The sequence below is a fragment of the Ornithorhynchus anatinus genome, chromosome 3 (assembly GCF_004115215.2).
Source record: "Ornithorhynchus anatinus isolate Pmale09 chromosome 3, mOrnAna1.pri.v4, whole genome shotgun sequence".
NCBI lineage: Eukaryota > Metazoa > Chordata > Mammalia > Monotremata > Ornithorhynchidae > Ornithorhynchus > Ornithorhynchus anatinus.
In genome coordinates, this window is record NC_041730.1 from 585,198 (window position 1) to 597,895 (window position 12,698).

The following is a 12,698-nucleotide window of genomic DNA, read 5'->3' on the forward strand; positions in this document are numbered from 1 at the left end:
GCCGGAGGGCTCGGGCCCCCGAGGACGCTGGGAAATGTAGTTCGGCCGGCGGGGGGAGGTCGGGCCCCCGAGGACGCTGGGAAATGTAGTTCGGCCCCAGGGCTCGGCCCCCCCCGAGGACGCTGGGAAATGTAGTTCGGCCGGCGGGGGAGGTCGGGCCCCCGAGGACGCTGGGAAATGTAGTTCAGCCGGAGGGCTCGGGCCCCCCGAGGACGCTGGGAAATGTAGTTCGGCCGGCGGGGGAGGTCGGGCCCCCGAGGACGCTGGGAAATGTAGTTCAGCCGGAGGGCTCGGGCCCCCCGAGGACGCTGGGAAATGTAGTTCGGCCGGCGGGGGAGGCCGGGCCCCCGAGGACCCTGGAAAACGGAATAATAATGACGGCATTCGTTAAGTGCTTACTACGTGTAAAGCACTCTTCTAAGCGCTGGGGAGATACAAGGTGATCGGGTTGTCCCATGTGGGGCTCACAGTCTTCAAGCGCATAGTACAGTGCTCTGCACATAGTAATCGCTCAATAAATACTATTGAATGAATCCCCATTTTCCAGATGAGGGAACTGAGGCCCAGAGAAGTGAAGTGACTTGCCCAAAGTCACCCAGCCGACAAGCGGCGGAAGGGGGATTTGTACCCATGACCTCTGACCTCCAAGCCCGGGCTCTTTCCACTCAGCCAAGCTGCTTCTCTAATGTATTTAGGGCCGGAGGGGCCGGGCCCCCAAAGATGCCGGGAAATGTAGTTTGGCCGGCGGGGGGGCCGGGCCCCTGAGGACCCTGGAAAATGGAATAGTAATGACAGCATTTGTTAAGCACTTACTATGTGCGAAGCACTGTTCTAAATACAAGAGGATACAAGGTGATCGGGTTGTCCCACGTAGGGCTCACAGTCTTCATCCCCATTTTCCAGATGAGGGAACTGAGGCCCAGTGAAGTGACTTGCCCCAAGTCACCCAGCTGACAAGCGGCGGAAGCAGGATTTGAACCCATGACCTCTGACTCCCAAGCCTCTTTCCACTGAGCCACGCTGCTTCTCTAATGTAGTTCGGCCAGAGGAGCAGGGCCCCCGAAGACGCTGGGAAATGGAATAATAATCATGGCATTTAAGCGCTTACTACGTGCAAAGCACTATTCTAAGACACAAGAGGATACAAGGTGATCGGGTTGTCCCACGTGGGGCTCACGGTCTTCAGCCCCATTTTCCAGATGAGGGAACTGAAGCCCAAAGAAGTGAAGTGACTGACCCAAAGTCACACAGCTGACAAGCGGTGGAAACGAGATTTGAACCCGTGACCTCTGACTCCCAAGCCCGGGCTCTTTCCGCTGAGCCACGCTGCTTCTCTAGTGTAGTTGGGTCGGAGGGGCAGGACCCCGCCGGGCATGGTCCCCACGGGCCTCGGCCGGCCGGGTGGAGCCAAGTGGTTGGTGGGTGGGAACGAAAACAAACACAAACACACACACACACACAGTCTCTCTCCCTCTCCCACACATTCATTCATTCAGTCATATTTATTGAGCGCTTATGGTGTGCAGAGCACTGTACTAAGTGCTTGGAAAGTACAATTCGACCACAGAGACAATCCCTATCCAACAACAGGCTCACAGTCTAGAAGGGGGAAGACAGACAACAAAACAAAACAAGTAGACACACACACTCTCTCTCACACACTCTCACACTCACCCTAACACTTACTCTCTCACACACACTCTCTCTCTCACATGCATTCATTTATTCATTCGATCGTATTTATTGAGCGCTTATGATGCGCAGACCACTGTCCTAAGCGCTTGGAAAATACAATTCAGCAACAGAGAGAGTGAGACCATCCCTACCCAACAACGGGCTCTCACACTGTCTCTCTCTCACACATTCATTGGATCGTATTTACTGAGCGCTTATGGGGTGCAGAGCACTGTACTAAGCGTTTGGAAAGTACAATTCGGCAACAGAGAGAGACAATCCCTACCCAACAACGGGCTCCCAGTCTAGAAGGGGGAAGACAGACAACAAAACAAGTAGACACACATTCTCTCTCTCTCACATACATACATACTACATGCATGCACACATACATGTATCCCTTCTTCCTCCGTGCCCCCCCCCCACCGCTGGAGCTTCCCTGAGGATGGCCCAGGGAGAGTAGTAATAATAATAATAATAATGTTGGTATTTGTTAAGCACTTACTACGTGCAGAGCACTGTTCTAAGCGCTGGGGTAGACCCAGGGGAATCAGGTTGTCCCACGTGGGGCTCACAGTCTTCATCCCCATTTTACAGATGAGGTCACTGAGGCCCAGAGAAGTGAAGTGACTTGCCCACAATCACACAGCTGACTAGTGGCAGAGCTGGGATTCAAACTCATGACCTCTAACTGCAAAGCCCAGGCTCTTTCCACTGAGCCACGCTGCTGCTCAAGAAGTAGACTGAACGCCTCTCCCCTGCGCTTTGGAGGAAGCGGAATCTGGGACCCAAGCGGGAGAGGAGGGAAACTTCAGCGCTTAGAACAGTCTTTGACGCAGAGTAAGTCCTTAATAAACACCAGGCCCCCAAATAAACCAAAAACCAAGCCCAAAGCTAGCGCGATTGACGAAGAGCGGGCTGGAGGAGGGCGAGTAGGACGTGCGGAGCGGCCGCTGCAGCGAAGTCGGGAGGAGCCGGCAGGGGGCGCCCTCCAGAAACGAGTTCCGGGCGGGAGGTGAGAACGTGGCGTAGGTTTATTTGAGGCGATATCCCTCCGCCGACCGGTTTTCTCTCTCCGTGGGGCGCCCCAGGGGGCGACGAGCCTTCGGACCTCGAATGGGAGGAGGCTGGAGACGAGCCCTCGAGGCTGGAGGGAATGATGCCCCACACTCCGGTGCCTTTCCTAGCGCGTTTATTTGTGGGATTACTTCTCGGCAGGTGGTCCCCGGCCACGGGGAGGGGGCAGGGGCGGGCCTTCGCGGAAGGACATCATCGGTCAGCTCGACGGCCGTGGGTCAGGACCCCTCTGACCCCGCACGACACCTTGGAAGGTGGCCACGGGGGCGGTGGCTTCAAGGACAGACTCCCGACCGACCCCCCCGTCTCCCTGCCCACACTGTCAGGTCTAGGCCCGGGGCCTGGATGGGCACGGGGGGTCGGTTGGTCCCCTGGTCTGACCCAGGGGATGCAGATTAATCAGAGCAAGAGGGTGAGCGGGCCCTGTGAGTTTGTTAATACAGAGTCAGGTGCGGAAGCCATCGACTGTCCCCCTGGGCAAACCACCCTCCGGGCCTGCGGCTCGGGGAGTAAGGGGCCTGGGGCGGGGGGCAGCGAGATCTGGGTCGGGATGGAGGCCCCGTCCTTCCCCGCCTCGGTTTTCACACCGGGGTGAAACCAGGGCGCACCAGTCACTCAGCTGATCCCTTCGGCGTCGTGAACTTCCTGCCAGGCCGAGGACACGGGGCAGCAGCCGACACGTCTGCCCCGGGGGCTTTAGCGGGGGCCCGAGAGCCGACCTGGGCCGGGGCAGGGTCCTCGGCAGCTCCGGTCCTCGGGACGCCGTCTGTTCCCGGCCGTCCCGGCCTCGCCCGCACACCGAGCTCCCCTCCTGGGACAGAAAGGGTCGATAAAGCACGTGGGATGACACGAGGCCTGCTTTGCCCTCAGTGGGGTCTGAGGGGAGGGGCAGATCAAGCAGTGGCTACTCCCGGGAGCTAGTGGGGTCTCACCCAACCTCCCGCCAGACGGTCCTGCGGGCCGGTCCGGCAGGAGGGCGGACCCGGGGGCTGCGGGAGCGGGGCCGTCGGACCGGGGATGGTACCGGAGGCCGGTCGACGGAGCGGGAGGGACCGGGACCCCCCAACCGCCGCGCCAGCCAGCGGACGGGGAGGCGGGACGGAGCGGAGGCCGAGGGCCGGACCCCGGCCCGGGAGCCACCCGCCGGAGGTCGCGGGCTCGGTGCTGGGGGGACGACAGGGGTCGGGCTGGGGGAAGACACGGCGGAGGCGGGCAGAGATCTGATCGCCAGTGTGGGGCCAGGCCTGGGGAAGGGCAGAGCGGAGCGATGGGTCCCGAACCCCGAGCCTACGACCCGGACCGGCGGGCGGCCCCCGTCCACACCGGACCCACGACCCACGGCTGGCTCTTCCTGGGGCCCGCCCGGCGCCCCGTCCCTCCTGCTCACAGCCCCGGGGGCCCCGCCCGGCCCTCCCCACCCGCCCCCTCCCCCGCCGCTATTTGAAGTGCGACAGGAAGTGGGCCACGGGGTAGTCGGGGGAGTCGATGCCCAGGCCCTGGCAGAGGCCGAGGAGGCGCTGGCGGGCCTCGTGGGCGCTGGCGCCGGCGCAGGCCAGGCTGCAGTAGGGCTCCTCGTACTCCCCGGGCACCAGCTCCTCCTCCAGCAGGTTGAGGCGGATCAGGCCTCGCGCCTGCAGCGCCTGCAGGGCCTCGCGGCTGGCGGCGGTCCTCAGGGCCTGCAGGTGCTGGGACACCACGCACATGACGCCCACCAGGTGGGCGCGGGCGCGGGGCCGGGCGGGCAGGGCGGGCGCCAGGCCGCAGGCCACCATGGCGGCAGCCAGGAAGAGGTCGACGCCGTAGAGCTCCTGGATCCAGTCGCGCAGGTAGAAGCCGCCCATGCGCGGGTTGATCTCCAGGAGGCGCGGCCCCGTGGCCGTCAGCTTGAGCTCCACGTTGAAGACGCCGTCGAGCAGCCCGCAGCCCAGGCAGCACTGGTGGGCGGCCCGCACCAGCTGCGCCTCCTGCTCGGGCGCCAGGCCCGTGGGCATGCGGGCGGCCGTCTCGGTGAAGCCGGGCAGGCGCGTGGGGCCGTTGTCCGAGACGAAGGCGCCCAGCAGCCGGCCCCCGAACAGGATCAGGTCCACGTCGTGCTCCGTGCCCGCCACGTACTCCATGAGGAGCATGGCGTTGCCCCAGCCCAGCCCGATGCCCGGGTGGTCGGCCTCGCCCCGCAGGTCGCGGGCGATCTTGCCGAAGTGGGCCTGGCACTGGGGGCCGTCCTCCACCAGCCGCACGCCCACCGCCCCGGCCCCGAACTCCAGCTTCATGACGCCCGGCAGGGGCACCAGGCGGGCCGCCCGCTCCACGTCGGCCGGGCTCTGCAGCGGGCAGCAGGGCACGGCGTACAGGGCGGGGCCGGGCCAGCGGGGGCCGCGGCAGCGCAGGAGATGCAGCTGCGTGCGGCTCTTCTGCTTGGCCAGGCGCATGGCCGCGGGCGGGCTGCAGCGCAGGCCCAGCTCCTGGCAGAGCAGCGCCGTGAGCACCAGGCAGTCGTCCCAGTAGGAGAGGCAGCCGTCCAGCCGCAGCCCACGGGCCCGTACCAGCTCCGCCAGCTGGCGCGCGTGCTCCTCGTCGTGCCGGTGCTCCGTCACGTCAAAGTGGAGGAAGGTCTGCACCAACTGCGACGCGAAGTGGTTGGGGTCCGACTCCACCAGGTGCAGCTGTCGGGGGGCCCGGCGGGGAGTGGGCGGGGGGGCCCGCCCCCTCCCCGTCCCCTCCCCGTCCCCTCCGCCCCTCGGGTCAGCTCCAGGCTGGAGAGACCACCCCAGCCTCATCCGTCCGGCGGCTGTGCTCCCCCTGTGCTCCCGACTGGGGAAGCCCCCTCCCCGCCCCGGGGGGCAAGCCCAGCTCCAGCTCCCCGGACCCTCACCAGGTGGTCAGATTGGTTCTCTGGGGAGAGACGGCCGGGCAACGATCACTGTGATATTTATTAAGGGCCGTTCTGAGTGCTGGGGTAGATGGGCGGTGATCAGGTTGTCCCACGTGGGGCCTCACACTTTTAATCCCCATTTTACAGATGAGATAATTGAGGCATAGAGAAGTGAAGCGACTTGCCCGAGGTCACACGGCAGACGAGTGGCGGAGCCGGGATTAGAGCCCACTTCCTCTGACTCCCAAGCCCAGGCTCTTTGCACTTAGCCACGCTGCTTCTCTGTTGCCCCCACCCGGGGGCATCCCTCCTCAGCCAGGCCTCGGGGACCCCTCCGGCCTCCCCCGGCCTAGCCCAGGGCCGTCCTTTATCTGGCAGGCCACCCCCGGGGTCCCCAACTAGAGAGCCCGCCCCCTCGTCCGGCGGCGACACCACGGACTTGGCCTAGGTCGCCCAGAACCAGGCCCCGGCGGCGGGGACCACCCCTACCCACCAGAGGCCGGGGGAAGGGGGGACCGTAGCCTGACCCGCCCGCCCCTGGCCCCCCTCACCTTGAGCCCGTAGTCCCTGGCTGCCTCCCACACGAACTTCTTGCCGACCCCACCGGCCCCGATGATGAGCAGGTGTTTGCCCTCCATGAGACAGCGTGCCGAGCGTCGCAGCATCGTCTCCACCAGCGGTCCGGCCGCCCCCTCCGCCCCGGGCCCGGCCTGCGGCCCCTCCAGGACCCCGCACGCTTCCAGGCACAGGCAGCCGTTCAGCTCCAGGGCCGCCAGGGTCAGCCTCTGGCCCACGGCGGTCAGCGCGAAGTCCGCACCTGGAGGGGACGGGCCGGGGTCACGGGGCGGGGGCGGGCTCTGCCCCTCGGCCCACCCGCCCGGGGGTCCCTCCGGGGTACGGGACGGGACTCACAGATGAAATCCGTCTGGGCGTGGGGCCCTCCCCGCTGCTCCGAGGTCAGCGTGGATTCCATGTCCAGGACGGCGCTCAGCGCCGCCTCCGCGGCCGCCGCCAACTGCCTCCTCAGTGCGTCCGCGACCCCGGGCTCGCTCAGTCCACACTGGGCCAGCGCCAGCTCCAGCGTCTGGGGCAGGGTCACCTGATGCCGCAGCGGCCGGTCCGCCCGGCCCACACCACACACCACCTGGGCACACCGCCCGTCAGAGCCCGGCCCGGACCCTCCCCGTCTCCCGGCGGTTCCACGCGCGCGCACACACGTCACACCCACACATAATTGTGGCATTTGCGAGGTGCTATGTGCCCAGCACCGTACTAAACGCCGGGATAGATTCAAGATGATCAGGTCAGACACAGTGCCCATCCCACGTGGGGCTCGCAGCCTAATGGGAAGGTATTTTGAATCCCTATCGCAAGCGAGGAAACGGAGGCCCGGAGAAGTGAAGTGACTCAGCCAAGGTCACCCCAGAGGCAAGGGGATGAGAATCCAGGTCTTCTGACTCCCTGACCCGGACTCTTTCCACTAAGTCACGTCGCCGGCCGACGGTCAGAGACCCCCAAGGGTCGGGAGGCTTCCCCTTCACCCTCCCGGCCCACCCACGCTCCCGGGACAGGCCGGGGGAGCCGGCTTGGGTGGCAGGGCCGGCCGCCGGAGCCCCTGCTCGCCGGCCCTTGGGGTCGGGCCGTCACCTGGCTGAGGAGTGGCCGGTCTCCCTGGGTCCGGCAGACCACGGTGCAGATGCGGAGGGCCAGGTCTGGGTCCGGGCGGGAGCGGCCTGGCCGGGGAGAGCCGGGGAGGGCCGGGAGGGAGGGAGGGAGGGCCCAGGTGAGCCCCGGGGGCCGAGGCCCGAGCAGCATCACCCTCTGCCCGGCCCGACCGTACCTGCGGCGGGGTCGGGGTCTTCCGGGCCGGCGGGGCGCAGGGGCCGGGCCGGGGGGCAAACGGCCTCCACCAGGACGCTCTCTTCCTCTTCCAGCCTCTCCAGGAGCAGCAGCACGGCACGAACCACCGGGGTGGGCTCTCCCCGCGGGTGCAGGCTCAGAGCGCGGGCCCCACGCCAGCGCCAACCGCTCGGCTTCACGGCCACCTGGCAGGGGGTGGCGGGCCCAGGGAAGGTCTCCACCCAGCCCTGCCCGGCCCTTGTGCCACTGGTTGGTGGGGGGAGGGTCCCACCTCCTCCCCACCCTAGGGGGCGAGCCCCACCCCAAGCCCCCCCGACCCTCACCCGGCGGCCAGATGGTTCTCTGAGGAGAGGCTGCCGGCGACGGAACATCGACCCCCCCACCCCGGGGGGCTTCCTGTCCCCAGCCAGGCCCGGGGACCCTTCCGGCCGCCCTCCCCGGCCCCAGGCCGCCCCTTACCTGGCAGGCCGCCCCCAGGGCCCCCGACTGCAGGAAAGCCTCCACCTCTTCCCGGACCCGCCCCTCCTGCCCTTCCTTGCCGCTCAGTTCCACCACGCGCAGGCCCGGGACGCCGGCGGGGGCCTGAAGCGGGGCCGACGGCTTATAGGCGAAGGCCAGGGTCGGGGGCACGGTGAGCCCGCCGCCCCGGGCCAGCAGCAGCCGGGTCAGCAGCCGGTCCTCCAGCAGCCGCGCCAGCTCGGCCGAGCCCCCCGTAGGGCACGCGAGCCCCCGCGCCAGCTCGCCCGCCTCCCGGCCGCTTCCCGCACCCAGGCCCCAGTTGGCCAGGAAGTAGGTGGCGCGACGTGGGGGGGCAAACTCCTGCAGCACCGTGAGCCCCCCGCGATGGAAGGCCACGGCCTTGGCCACCAGTAAGGACGACTCCCCGGGCCGCCCAGCCAGCGGGGCCTTGGCCAGCCAGGCCGGGGACAAGCACAGCAGCATGTTTCCTGCGAGGGAATGGGAACACCTCAAGGCGGGGGCGGCCGGGGGAAGGGGCCGGGCACCCCCGTCCCCAGGGGTGGGGGGGGCTCCCCCATCCTCCCCGCCCCAGGGTCCGACCCACGCCTCGGAATGCCTCCCGCCTGGCCCCCACTCCCGGGAATCCCCAGCTGTCGAGATTGGAATGTGGAGCAGCTGCCCGGGCCCTGGGTATTTTGGGAAACGGCCGGGGCCGGCGCTGGCAGCACCCAGCGCACGTGGCCTTTTCCATAGGTCAGAGCCCCACAGGGGCAGTCGCCCTCCGGCAGCGCGACGACGGACCGCGGCGGGCTCGGGCCGGGGCCTCCGGCCGGGACCACCCCTGCCCCAGCTCCCGCCCCCGCCCTGGAGCCTCTGGGCCCTGGCCTTACCTGGGCTCTGGGTCCCCCCTTCCAGCAGCACTGACAGGAAGGAACTGGGTGACCCCAGGACACAGAGAGTCACCTCAGCCCCAGGGCAGCCTGGAAAGACAGGTCGTGGCCTCGGCTCGTGGCCCCGTCAGCCGGTCTGTAACCCCTTCCCTCCTCCTGCTCACCCCCTTCCACGCCCTCCCTGAAGGCTCGGCCCAGGCAGCGCCTTTGGGGTGGTGGTGGGGGCTCGGAGCCAGAAGGCCCCTAGTCCCCAAGCCCCCCCAGCCCCTTGGGCGAAGAGGAGCCTTGCTCTCCTGGAAGAGCCACCCGTCCGTCCACCTGGTGCCCGGCCCAGCGGGCCTCTTGCTTAGGGGGCTGCTGTGCCACCACTCGGGGGTCTCCCTGGGGATGACGGGCCGCCCCCTCAGAGCCCCAGCGGGTGTCACCCGTGCCCCGGACGGGGCCTGGGGTACCTTGTTGGGGCCGCGCCGTGTGGTCGGCCGTCTCGGGGAGCCCGGCCTGCTGCAGGCAGCTCTGCAGCAGGTCGTAGTAGTAGGTGGTCCAGGCTCTGTCCGCCTCCCCTTCTGGGGCCCCCTTGCAGTCCAGGTTCACGTCCCGGCGCCAGGAGCCCCAGAGGGAGCTGGGGGGGGGCAGCCCGTCCCCTCCACCCTGCTCCCCGGCCCCTTCCCGTTCCTCCTCTTGGTCCTTGGAGCCTCCGGGCAGCTCCCAGTCTGGTCCCATGTGTTCCAGGGACAGCTGCGGGAGGGGGCAGGGGGGCTTGGCACCAGTCTCTGAGCCCGGGGGACGGGGGAGAGGACACCCTGGGGCTAGGGGCTTCCGGGGTTTCCGGTCGAGGACTAAAACCAGGCTTGGCATCTTGCTTCCTGTCTGAGGGGTGGGGCGGGAGATGCCTTCAGCCTCCGGGCTGGGGGACAAGGCAAGTCCCAGGTAACGGTAAGGCCGGGGGGGCCAATGGGAAAACACCATGGGGAGAGGCCCTTGGGAGTCTCCACGAGGAGGAGGAGGAGGAGGAGGTCCGGGCTTAGGGACACAGGGATCCCCTGTGGACAGGGGTAAGGCCTAGGGGATCTCGAGCCTGGCAGGAGGGGTCCACAGAGCATTAGTTGACCATGGGAGGGCTCCTCGATCGCTGGACGGACACTGGCCAGGTGGGGTACTCCAGCCGGGACCACGCCCCCCACTCCCCCCCCGTTCCCATCCCTGAGGGAAGCCCACCCTGGAAGGACCCACCCAACAGGACTCCAGGGCGAGCAGGGGTGGGAAAGGGGGGCCGAGGGGGCTCTGCGTTTCACTGGGGGCCAAGGACAGAGACGAGATGGACAGAGTGGAGAAGAGGAGAGGAAAGGGACGGAGATAAGAGGGGGCAGGACAACTCACACTCCAATGGAGAGGGAGCGAAAAGGAGAGCGAGAGAATGAGGAGAGAGTGGAACTCACCATCTCTGCAGGTGGAAATTCTGAGGTGGGGATGGAGGGAGAGAGAGGGAGGGAGAGAAAGAGAGAGAGAACAGCAGCTCAGCACAAGAAGGGGGATGGAGAGGGGGAGTTGGAAGGCACGGGGCAGGCTAGAGTGGCAAGGCCGTGGCAAGCCTCAAGAGGGGAAGAGCTTAGGCCAAGTGGTCCTCTTTCCCTCCTCCCTCCCTCCCTCCCTCCCTCCCTCTCCCAGGGCCAGAAGTTCCCGAGGGGAAGGGTTTGCCAAGAGACAAGTCTCTGGTGGGCTGTGGGTTTGTGCTGTGACCGCTGATTCGGTGCTGGGCCCGGGTTGGGGGCAACCCAGGCCTCCTAGACCGGCCAGTCTTGAGTGGCTGCCCAGGGGCTGGGGGCAGGTCACCTTGAGACCCAAATATAGAATGGGCCCCTCCCTCCCTTCCGCACCCCCCTCCCCACCCAAGGGGGAAGAGTCCTCAGACCCAAGGGGCAGCAGGTTCAAACCCACAGCTCAACGGGAGGGCTTCCGGGCCCGGCTGCCCCAGACCCCTGGCCCTGGCTGGGGCACCCCGAGTGGGGAGGTGGTCCCCGGGTCCCAGACGGCGCCTCGATGACACTCCTGGACTCTCGGGCCAGGGCTGGGGTTGGTGACGGGGGGCTGTGTGGTGGGATGTGTGGAACGGGGAGGGGGAAAGAGACTCTGGCGCTGGGAGAGGGGGGAAGTTGTGCATTTTGACATTCGGTGAGAAATAACATCCAAGTAGGCATCTTATCGGAGGCCTGGGCTCTGGGCCCACTTAGGCACGGGGTCGCGGCGGGGTCAAGAACCCAGACGCCCGGGGTCCAGGGCTAGACCGATTCCGCCCCTCCTCTCCTCGGGTTCCCGGCCGTGGGAAGAAGGTCAGCTGCCGAAGCAGGGGGCTCCCCGGGCCGGCGAGGGCATAGTCGTGGGGAAGGGGGAGAGGAGGAAGAGGAGGAGGAGATGCGCCCGTGTGCGGGGCGGGAGACGCGGGAGGGGGTTAGGGCTGCGAGGGTCGGGATGGACCGGGGGAAACGGACCTTGCCTTTCAACGGGCAGCGTGGTCCGGTCCCGGCCGCTCGGCCCGAGCTGGGGGCGCTGAGGAGAGGGAGGGGGAGGAGAGGAGGGGTCGGGGGCAGACCCCTCCAGATGCCGTGGTCGTCGACCCCCTCCCCCCGCCCGAACCCCCTCGCCCCGCTCCCGTTTAGACGGACCCCCAGAGGAGCTGAGAGGCTGCGGACAGACCCCTCCGCCTGCCCCGGGCTCCTCCACCCCGGCGGCCCGGGCCGGGCGGACCGGGCAGCCCCCTCCCCTGCTCGCCCAGCGGCCGGGTCCTGCGGGGGCCGGGGGTACCTGGGTGAGCGGGCGAATCGGCGCGGTGGGGCGCGATGGGGCGCGGCACGTCTCGGCACCTGTGACCGGGAATTAAGTGGCCCGGGCTTTTTATAGAAAGCCGGGGGGGCAGAGGGAGGAGGGGAGGCGGGGTCCGACCAAGGCCAGCCGGGTGGGGGGTGGGGGGTGGGGGGTGGGAGGGGGGCGGGGCCTGTCCGGGGAAGGGAGGGGCCAGAGGGTGAAGGGCCGGGGCCTGTCCTCTGTCGCCAAGGGAGGGGCGGGACCTCCCCACTGTCTCCAATAATAATAATGGTGGTATTTGTTAAGCGCTTACTATGTGTCGAGCACTTTCTCAGCGCTGGGGGAGATACCGGCTCATCAGGTCGTCCCACGTGAGGCTCCCAGTCTTCATCCCCATTTTCCAGATGAGGTCACTGAGGCACAGAGGAGTTGTCACTTGCCCACAGTCACACAGCTGACAAATGGCAGAGGCGGAATTCGAACCCAGGACCTCTGACGCCCAAGGCAGGGCTCTTTCCACTGAGCCACGCTGGGCGGGGCCCGGGGGCGGCGGGGAGGGAGGGGGGAAGGGGTGGAGACTGCCTACTGTCGCCGAGGGAAGGGCGGGACTTTTAGGGAAGGGGTCGCGGCCTGTGAGGGACCTGGCCGTAAAATAATAATCATAATGATGGCATTTGTTAAGCGCTTACTACATGCAAAGCACCGTTCTCAGCGCTGGGGAGGATACAAGGCGATCAGGTGGTCCCCGTGGGGCTCCCAGTCTTCATCCCCATTTGACAGATGAGGTCACTGAGGCACAGAGAATAATAATGTTGGTATTTGTTAAGCGCTTACTATGTGCAGAACACTGTTCTAAACGCTGGGGTAGGTACAGGGTAATCAGATTGTCCCACGTGAGGCTCACAGTCTTCATCCCCATTTTACAGATGAGGGAACTGAGGCCCAGAGAAGTGAAGTGACTTGGCCACAGTCACACAGCTGCCAAGCGGCTGGACTGGGATTTGAACCCATGACCTCTGACTCCCAAGCCCGGGCTCTTGCCACTGAGCCACGCTGCTCCAGCCCAG

The 12,698-nt window shown here is 66.7% G+C and overlaps 1 protein-coding gene across 4 annotated transcripts; it reads right to left on the minus strand.

Moving 5' to 3' along the window:
• Nucleotides 1-4,148: 4,148 nt before the first annotated feature.
• On the minus strand, nucleotides 4,149-11,688 carry CARNS1 (carnosine synthase 1). 4 transcript variants are annotated; one of them, XM_029061006.1, is made up of 11 exons: nucleotides 11,632-11,653; nucleotides 11,319-11,376; nucleotides 10,269-10,288; nucleotides 9,285-9,567; nucleotides 8,833-8,922; nucleotides 7,943-8,430; nucleotides 7,464-7,668; nucleotides 7,271-7,356; nucleotides 6,536-6,767; nucleotides 6,175-6,440; nucleotides 4,149-5,414 (listed from the first exon to the last, which is right to left on the minus strand). In XM_029061006.1, exons 3-11 carry the CDS (start codon nucleotides 10,269-10,271, stop codon nucleotides 4,188-4,190), a joined length of 2,880 nt encoding a protein of 959 aa, XP_028916839.1. In that variant the 5' UTR covers nucleotides 10,272-10,288; nucleotides 11,319-11,376; nucleotides 11,632-11,653; the 3' UTR covers nucleotides 4,149-4,187. The 4 variants fall into 4 exon arrangements, with proteins under 4 accessions (XP_028916839.1, XP_028916844.1, XP_028916840.1 ...); XM_029061011.2 differs by lacking the exon at nucleotides 10,269-10,288 and having other exon boundaries at nucleotides 11,632-11,688; XM_029061007.1 differs by lacking the exon at nucleotides 11,319-11,376 and having other exon boundaries at nucleotides 11,632-11,681.
• Between the last annotated feature and the right edge of the window lie 1,010 nt (nucleotides 11,689-12,698).

What these genes read in the sequence shown, in the direction of transcription:
- CARNS1 (XM_029061007.1), bottom strand. An exon ending in CCCTGGGGGCGGCCTGCCAG is followed by an intron (nt 7,669 to 7,942) that starts GTAAGGGGCGGC and finishes ACCCCCTGCCAG; the next exon opens with GTGGCCGTGAAGCCGAGCGG. An exon ending in ACCGGCCACTCCTCAGCCAG is followed by an intron (nt 6,768 to 7,270) that starts GTGACGGCCCGA and finishes CGGTGTGCCCAG; the next exon opens with GTGGTGTGTGGTGTGGGCCG.